The sequence below is a fragment of the Pteropus medius genome, unplaced genomic scaffold, assembly GCF_902729225.1.
Source record: "Pteropus medius unplaced genomic scaffold, Ma_sr-lr_union100, whole genome shotgun sequence".
NCBI classification, from domain to species: Eukaryota; Metazoa; Chordata; class Mammalia; order Chiroptera; family Pteropodidae; genus Pteropus; species Pteropus medius.
Window position 1 is genome coordinate 7,147,199 of NW_024347791.1, and position 8,594 is coordinate 7,155,792.

Consider the following 8,594-nt stretch of genomic DNA (forward strand, 5'->3'; position numbering starts at 1 on the left):
AGAAAGGATTTAAAATGGTTTCCATAAACATAATGAAGTCATTAAGAAGTTGAGCCTATTGTTGGAGATGATGCCTCTCTGTGTGTGTGTGTGTGTGTGTGTGTGTGTGTGTGAGATTTAGTTAACAGTAGTCAATTGAGTGTAGAGGAAAACAGGCAATTTGTGGCCTAAAAGATTGAGAGGGGGAAGCTTCTGTGACGCCCACTGCAACAATTCAGAGATGAAGCTGGCGATAGTCTGAGAAGCTGGGGAGTTTAAATCTAGGAGAAGCACAGATCTGCCAGCACTGGTTTCAGCCCAAGGCGCAGATAAGTTGGGCACCAGAAGCTCAAGTGAGGCAGCCTGGCGGCCCCTGTTTTATTCTGCATCGAACCTGGAGCTGAACCAAGGCCATGGTCAAAGCCGACTCTCCAGCACCCCTGGAAGACTCTGAGTTGCATGCCTCTTCCCCAACATTGCTCCTTTTGTTGTTTTAACAGCTGAACTTTGTTCGATTTTATCTCCCTCTGCTTATCCACCAACATGAGAAAGTCATCTATTTGGACGATGATGTCATTGTGCAAGGTATACTCACCCACGGCGAGACCACTTGGAAAAGGAGCAGCTGATAAGTAGAACGACTCTCTCTCTTCATTTTCCAAGTAGCTAGCTGCCCAGTGATCATGACTGCTCGTTCAAGTTGGGAGTATAGTATTGTTGTAAATTTGGGAATATTTTGAAAACAGGGGTTGATACTCACTTCCCTGGACAGTCCAGCTGTCTTTCTAAGAGCCACTCTCTGATTGTCAAAGTCTGTGATTAATAGCTTGGTAGCCTTTCCCTTCTCTGCACCCCTAAAATGTAGGAAGGCAGTCTCACTGATGACATTCTTAGAAGTGAGTTAAGTTTTGGTGTTCAAATGTAGCCTTATCTCGTTCCCACATGCAAAAAAGATAAGCATTGCTGTGGTACCTACATAGCAACAGAAATAAAGAAATTTGACAAAGGGTGATCGGAGCTTCTTTTCAAGTGCCTTTCTAAACTGATTTGAGCTATTTTTATTAATCAAATTGCCAAGCCACATGAAATCAGAGGTCAGATATTTCTCCCCTAAAGCAAAATGAAGATTAGTTAAAGTTCTAAGGCTCTATCCATCCCTAAAACAAATGCTATATTATTTTAACTCCTGATGTTTCTAAATTCAGGTGATATCCAAGAACTGTATGACACTACCTTGGCCCTGGGCCATGCGGCCGCGTTTTCAGATGACTGTGATTTGCCCTCATCTCTGGACACGAACAGACTCGTGGGGCTGCAGGTGAGCCCACTGTTTCAGATTCCTACCTTGACCCTGCCGCTCTCACCCTCTCTTCCACAACGCAAAATACCCGTAAGCTACACCTGGAGAGCCGCCAGTCTGGACTGCTGGGGGCGGTCACACCCCAGCTCCACCTCTTAGCGACTCTGGGCAAGTTACTTAACCCTGCGAGTCCCACTTTCCTCATCTGACACCTATAGTAATATCTCTGTTGCGATTTTATGAGCTGTGATGAAATTACATGAGGTCAAAGTGTCCCGCGCGGACTACATGCGCCACAAATAACAGACGGGGTTAGGTCGCTCTTCACCACCCTCTGTCAGAGATGGCGTTTTCTGTAAGAGACTCCCTGACTCTGGTTCTATTTTCAGAGTTTTGACCGTCGCTTTTTTTTTTTCCCCCTGTCAGCTGAGGAAAATCTTGATTTTGTTCAAGCTCTTTACCCAGGTGGAAATGAGGGAAGTCGAACCAGAAGAATGGCTTTAAAATGCAAGGTGCCATTAAGAATCAAATGCTGGGCTGTGGCTCCGTAGTGTAGTGGTTAGCATGTGTTCTTTGCAAGTGAAGGTTTTGGGTTCACACCCTGGGTGCGCCAGGCCCCGCCCTCCAGATTGCTGCGAGGGTGTGGGAGGAGCCCCCCCTCCCGCCCCCAAGATCCAGTTTATAAGGGGAAACGGCAACATCCATGGGTCAAGGGTGGAAGTGTGTGTGTGGGAGGAGTGGGATTAAAGGGGTAGGAAGAATCAAACGCTATTCTTCAAAAAAAAAGTTCCAGGAAATAATTTTAAATTTAATTTTAATTTAAAAAATAATTTTAATTGGCCTTTTGAGCCACGCTTCTCTTGCTCAGGCCCACTTCCACGTCTGGAAGTGTACTTTCCTTTCTGATAAAGCTTTTCTTTTCTACTTTAAAAAATAATTAAATAAAAATACAAATAATTTTAATTTTAAGGCTAGACCCTGGGGCCAGACCTACCTTTGTCAGGATCTGGGCTCCCTCACATAGTAGCTTTGTGACCCTGGGCAAGTTACTTAACCAACTGTTTTCTCCCTTATTTGTCAAATAGAGGGAGAGTCATTGTGAGAATTAATTAGTCGATGCTTGTAAACTTATTGCATGCACTTAAAGTTCTTGAAAGCGCCTGAGTATTTCTGTTACTTCCATGTCATATTCGAGCATCCCACTGAGGTGGATTATGGCAGCCCACGTGGGCGAAACAGTACATCCTGCCTCATGTTGCATTCAGTCAGCTACGTACTGAGTGCTTGCTGTGTGCCTGACACTGTTTTAGGTACTAGTATACACTAAACAAAGCTAAAAGCCCTGCCTTTGTGTAGCTTACATTCTAGAGGGAAGACAGGTAAAATACTTAACAGAGGATTAGAGTGGAGTTGGGGCTGTATTTTAAATAGGGTGATCATGGATGGCTCTGCTGAGATGGCGTTGCTGAGATCAAACCTGAAAGAATGAAAGGAACCACCTAAGCAGGGGGAAAACATTCCAAGAATAGGTAGCAGCAAGTGCAAAGGTCCTGAGGCAGGAGCGTGTCTGGCATATAAGAGGAACGTCAGTGTGGCTGAAGGATCGAGGGAAAGAATAATAGAAGTCAGAGGCATAATGGAAGGGCAGGGCAGGTCGCTTTAGGAACTGTGGCTTTCACTTTGAGTGAGATGGGAAGCCACTGGTGAGGCTTTGAGCAGATGAATCATGCAGAGACAGAGTGGGGCCAAAAGGGGTAGAAGCAGGGACATGGGAGCTGGCGGAAATCCAGTGAGTGGTAGTGGGAAGTGGTTGCCTTCTGGATATGTTTTTGGAAGATGGGTCCAATAGATTTGCTGCCAGAATTGTATGCAAAGTGAGTAAGAGGAGTCAAAGATGACCTAAGGACTCTGGGTTTTCTTCACCTAAGTAGCTAGAAGGACAGAGATGCCACTAACTGAGGTGGGGCAGGTTGTTGGAAAGCACGTTTGGGATAGGATTGGGAGCAGTTTTTGGATGGAAGTAGGGCTGCCTTATTAAGCATCCAGAAGGAGACACTGAATTGGCAGATGGAGCAGGAGTGGGAAATCCAGAGAGGTCAGAACCGTCTACACAGATAGTATTTAGAGCCATGAGGCTGTCTAGAGCGTTAGTGCCAGAGAAAGGAAGAGGTGCTACAAGTGAGACTAGGGGCACTCAGCTTTTAGAAGTTGGGAAAACAAGAAGAAGCCAGCAAAGGACACTGGGCGGGGAGACCCAGAGACACTGCACAATGGTTTTAAGAAAATGATCGTTGTTCAGAAACAATAGATTTGTTGGTCAAAAGCATGCTTATCCTGTTCCTTGACAGAATACATATATGGGCTATCTGGACTACCGCAAGAAGACCATAAAGGACCTGGGCATAAGCCCCAGCACTTGTTCTTTCAATCCCGGTGTGATTGTTGCCAACATGACGGAATGGAAGCACCAGCGCATCACCAAACAATTGGAGAAATGGATGCAAAAAAATGTGGAGTACGTGTAGACTTCGCTACCATTTTTTCCATGCTTGGGAACAAAGTTATTCAATTAATTTTCCATGCATAGCTCAGGGGGTTAGAAATATTTTACATACATCTAAGATCCTACTTCTTCACAAAGGCACAGTTGAGAAAGAAAAGGGATAGTAGATGAAAATTTATTCTCAAATGACGTGTCAGAAGAAGTAAGATCCTGTGGAATCCTTTCTTATACAAACATTTTTCTAATAAATTGTTTAACGATATGACTTTTAGTGTTCTTCCAGAATCCTAGTGAACCTTGTCCACTGAAAATCATTAATCTTAGTCTAGATTCCTCCTTCTTACATAGATTTATTTTAATGATTATTTTATAAAGTCAACTTTGTTTTTTAGGGTCCAAGTTTTAAAAACTTGTCATTTTTTATTACCGAAGTTTTAAATAAAGAAAATAAAACTGACTCTATCACAACCACTATGATCATATCATTGTATTCTCTTTCCTCTTTTTCTGAGTATTTTTAATACCATCATAACCTTCAATTTGTGACTACTTATCTAAATAATGTAGGATCAGAACTTGATCTTCTACATTTGCCACAAAAAAGCCTGAGATTAAAATGGCGAAGTATTAACACTGTGAATCTAGGTAAAGTATATGGAAGTTCATGGTATTCTTTTTATAATTTTGTATAGGTTTGACAATTTTCAAAATAAAAAGCGAAAGTCTTATCATATAGTGAGAGACTGTCTTACCTCCTTTAAAATTATTAGATTCTACTTGATGTGAATCTGTGAGGCTCCAGACCAAATGTCACTAGCTCTTTTATCCCTTTTCTTAGGGAAAATCTCTACAGCAGCTCCCTGGGTGGAGGTGTGGCCACCTCCCCGATGCTGATTGTATTTCACGGGAAATACTCCACTATCAACCCCCTGTGGCACATAAGGCACCTGGGTAAGTACTTCAGAAAAACAACAGAAAAGTGCATTTTATAGACCCAGTGAGCACCAAGGTGGGAAAAGTGTGCTCTCACACCAGCTTCCTCAATTCAAATCTCTTAGGTCAGGTGTCCCCAACCCCCGGGCTGGGGAGTACCCGTTGGTCCATGGCCTGTTAGGAACCAGGCCGCACCACAGGAGGTGAGCAGTGGTTGAGCGAGCAAAGCTTCATCTGTATTTGCAGCCTCTCCCCAGCGCTAGCATCACCACCTCAGCTCCACCTCAGATCCTCAGGCATTAACTTCTCATAGGAGCACCAGTCTCTGGTGCCAAAAAGGTTGGGGACCACTGCTCCAGGTGACCTTGGAGATTACCTTGGATCCGTTAGCTCTCATTGCTCAGATTCTGCAAATGCAACTGATAAAAATTAATTACCCTAGAGTTGTGTTTCTAGGAATTCACAAAAAGCAATTAGACTCATGCTTAGCACATAGTGTGTGCCAGATAAACATTAACTATTTAGAACTTTCATCATCAAAACTTTTTCACATACCTTTCTTGAACTTTTGTAGTAGCTACAGTGGACAAAACCAAATGAATTAGCATAATGGCTTATGATGCATTTAGACAACTGTCAATTTATCTTTTAAAAAGAAGTTGTTTACTGATGATGTGTACTGTGAGTCCCCTAACAGGCACTTATTCACTCTTCACTACAGGAGTGCAGGCTCTAGGGTATGGATTGAAATCCCAACTCTGCTACTACCTATGATTTTGGGCAAGTTACTCAAACTCTCTGTGCCTTCGTTTCTTCATTTGTAAAATGAAGCTTATAGAACCTTATAAAGGTTTTTTTGTTTTTGTTTTTGTTTTTTTTTTTGTTTTTTTGTTTGGTAAGGAATTGATTACCAAATATTTGTAAATTGCTTAGAACTGAGCTAGGTACAGAACACTTTTACATTCATTCAGAGAGATGGCCACAACCCATTAGCCAAAACCACTGGCCAGACCTGTTTAGAAATTCAGAAAGCTTTTGAATTTAAAAAAAGGTAATGTGGTGCATATACTTATGTTCTACAATACCCTGAGTGGGATCTAGGTTTTGCTGCCAAAGAAGTTATTACAAATCTTTTTTTTTCAGACATTTGGGGATTATTTTAGAATTGGAGACAATGGATTTATTTTTACCAGGTATCTACTGCACTGACAAGAACTGAGCTAGGTTCCGTGATAAAGGTGAACATTATTTCTAATTTTGAGAATAATCCTGCAAGGTGGTATGTCCCTTACTCTCTAGGACAGAGAAAGGACAGAAAAAATGGTGGAAGCTGGGTTCTTGTCTCTTCTTCTTTATAGATTTGCTTCTGCCTCATTACCAGAATCTTCCCTGATTTTCCTGAGCATCTGTATGCATGTTAAGAGTGACACAGGGATGTTAAGGACACTATTGTTCTGTCTGATTTGATTTATAATAATATTGAGTTCACTGTTAAGCCAAATATCAACATATCCATGTAATGAATGTGCAGAAAATCCCATCAAAGGAGAATGTCTTTAAGAAATATTGTGTAAGAAAAACTATGCAGAACTTAGATCAATAAGGTTAGATTATTTTATGACCTTGGAACAGACACTCAGAATTACATTTTGTGAAACATCTACTTATCGACAAGTAGGAAGGAGCAGGATCTTCCCAAGGGAAAGAAGTCATTTTTCTTTGTAGAACAGAACCTATTCTGTGCTGAAAGTTTTGGAATCAGGGTCGATTTGCAAAGTAAATCTACACAATGATCATTTGAAAAATGACTCAGTTTTTAGAGTGTTATGAAAGCAGAAAGCAATGTTAACGCTCATGGGTATTAAGTTTGAGCCTCAACAGGGAGGCTTAAGATTTTAAAAATTTGTGAAACATACTTAGCTAAAAGCAAAATCGCAAGTCCCTACGCAGTCCTTCAGTCATGGAGCTGAGAGATGCTGTCCTACTCTGTGACGACTTCTCACATGAAGGTGCCTCTTCCCAGTGAGCATCGCCTTTGTAGATTCTTTGGAAGTTGATAATTTTTCCAATTAGGCCTCTATTGCCTGCAACACCAAGCTCTTCTGCTGCAACTGCCTTCACAACTATGTTTATGAATAATGTAAGACAAGACTTTTTTTTTCTTATATCATGTTAAACTAGAATAACATAATCTAGGTATTCTCTCTCTTTACTCAGTGGACTTTTGGTTTTTTAAAAATATAAAATTCCTTTTCTTAGAAAGAAAATTTAACACTATACAGGATATCTTAAAAAAAGATTTACATTCACAAGATCTTAATGTACTTTTGGAAGAGATATTCTACAAATATTCTGAGCAACAGTAATATTAGGGTAAATACAGTCTCTAAGTTATTTCTTATGAGGGGACTAATACTCAAATGAAGATAGCTGTTTGTTAAAAAGTAGATCTTAATCTTAGTTATTTTACATGGTAAAAGTGAGACCACTTAAAGGAAAATGTTGAGGGAAATAAGACCACTTAAAGGAAAATATTGAGAGAAAAACGTAGAAAAACAACTATAAACTCTAAGTGGGAGGGAAACTTATAAACCCTTCTGGGGACGATTTGGCAATCTCCTATCAAAAAGGTACACCTTTCAATCTAGCAATTCCAGCTACAAGATTTTATCCTACAGATATATTTATACACATGCACAAGACATGCATGGAAGACTGTTCATTTAGCATTGTTTATGCTAGTGAAGGGACAGAAACAGCCTAAATGTCCCTGAGAAGGAACCTGCTAAATAATCATATATTCATTCTATGTAGTCATTAAAAATAATTCAATAAATCCATATGTGGAAATTCAATAAAGCTGGTGTGGAAAGTTTCCTAAGACAGTAATTTAAAAAGGCAAGTTACGAATAAATTAAAAAATGTGTTTATATACACACACACACACGTATATAACATATACATGTACATATTTACCTCCAGACTGGTGTGCAGGTAGAACGTTACTGAAAGGATTTCATGAGAAACTCTTAACAGTGGTTATTTGGGAGATTTTCAGTACGTGGTAGAGTCTTCATTGTATATTCTTTGATTTGTTTAACTTTTGAAATAATGAACCTGTATTCAATAATTAATATGAACATTTTATTTTCTAACAAGCCTATTGTTTTTCTCTAAACACAATGAAGGCTGGAATCCCGATACCAGATATTCGGAGCATTTTCTGCAAGAGGCAAAACTGCTCCACTGGAATGGAAGACACAAACCCTGGGACTTCCCCAGCGTGCACAACGACCTGTGGGAAAGCTGGTTTGTTCCTGACCCTGCGGGGATATTTCAGCTTAGTCACCACAGTAGCTGATGCAACTTGACGTTTTAGATATTTTCTGTGTAAAAATGTGGACTTGTCCATTTGTAGCCTACTAGACCATCATTCTTTATGAACAGTATCTTTGATACACTTATTGTGATAAAATATTCATATATTAATATGAATATGTCATAAGTTATGATCCACAATATAAAAAAACTGTGTACAAATAATACTTGGATCATACAGGTTATCGATTTACTTCCTTAGGTCTAAGTGGTAATTATGGAAATCAAGATTATGTGAGTAAAATATATTGCTGGAAACTCATCTGCGTTTCAGCAATTTGCTTAACTCATTGACAGTTTGCATCTAAAAATTTTTTAAATTTCTAAATGTATTTTTCACAAGACATTGTCAATCTTGTCTTCTGTATTACATTTAAAACCTGAATGTTTGAAAAAATAAAAGTCATAGATTTTTAATAATTTTCATTAATATAGAGGGTCCTACACGTGAAGTATAATAGACAGTAGACTGATCTCAGGTGTAAAGGGGGAAAGAATAAC

General features: G+C 39.8%; 1 protein-coding gene across 15 annotated transcripts in view; it reads left to right on the forward strand.

Moving 5' to 3' along the window:
- The window catches only part of GLT8D2 (glycosyltransferase 8 domain containing 2), a 34,623-nt gene extending 26,113 nt beyond the window's left edge, over positions 1–8,510 (forward strand). For 12 of the 15 annotated variants that reach the window (XM_039877941.1, XM_039877934.1, XM_039877937.1 and 9 more), the window contains 5 exons: positions 480–564; positions 1,185–1,297; positions 3,628–3,794; positions 4,621–4,733; positions 7,904–8,175. In XM_039877941.1, the coding sequence (XP_039733875.1) occupies positions 480–564; positions 1,185–1,297; positions 3,628–3,794; positions 4,621–4,733; positions 7,904–8,076 (651 nt within the window). In that variant the 3' untranslated portion in view covers positions 8,077–8,175. Of the gene's footprint in view, positions 1–479; positions 565–1,184; positions 1,298–3,627; positions 3,795–4,620; positions 4,734–5,858; positions 5,954–6,974; positions 7,876–7,903 lie in introns of those variants that run through there. The other 3 variants (XR_005656148.1, XM_039877928.1, XM_039877942.1) reach the window with 3 other exon arrangements.
- The last annotated feature ends 84 nt before the right edge of the window (positions 8,511–8,594 follow it).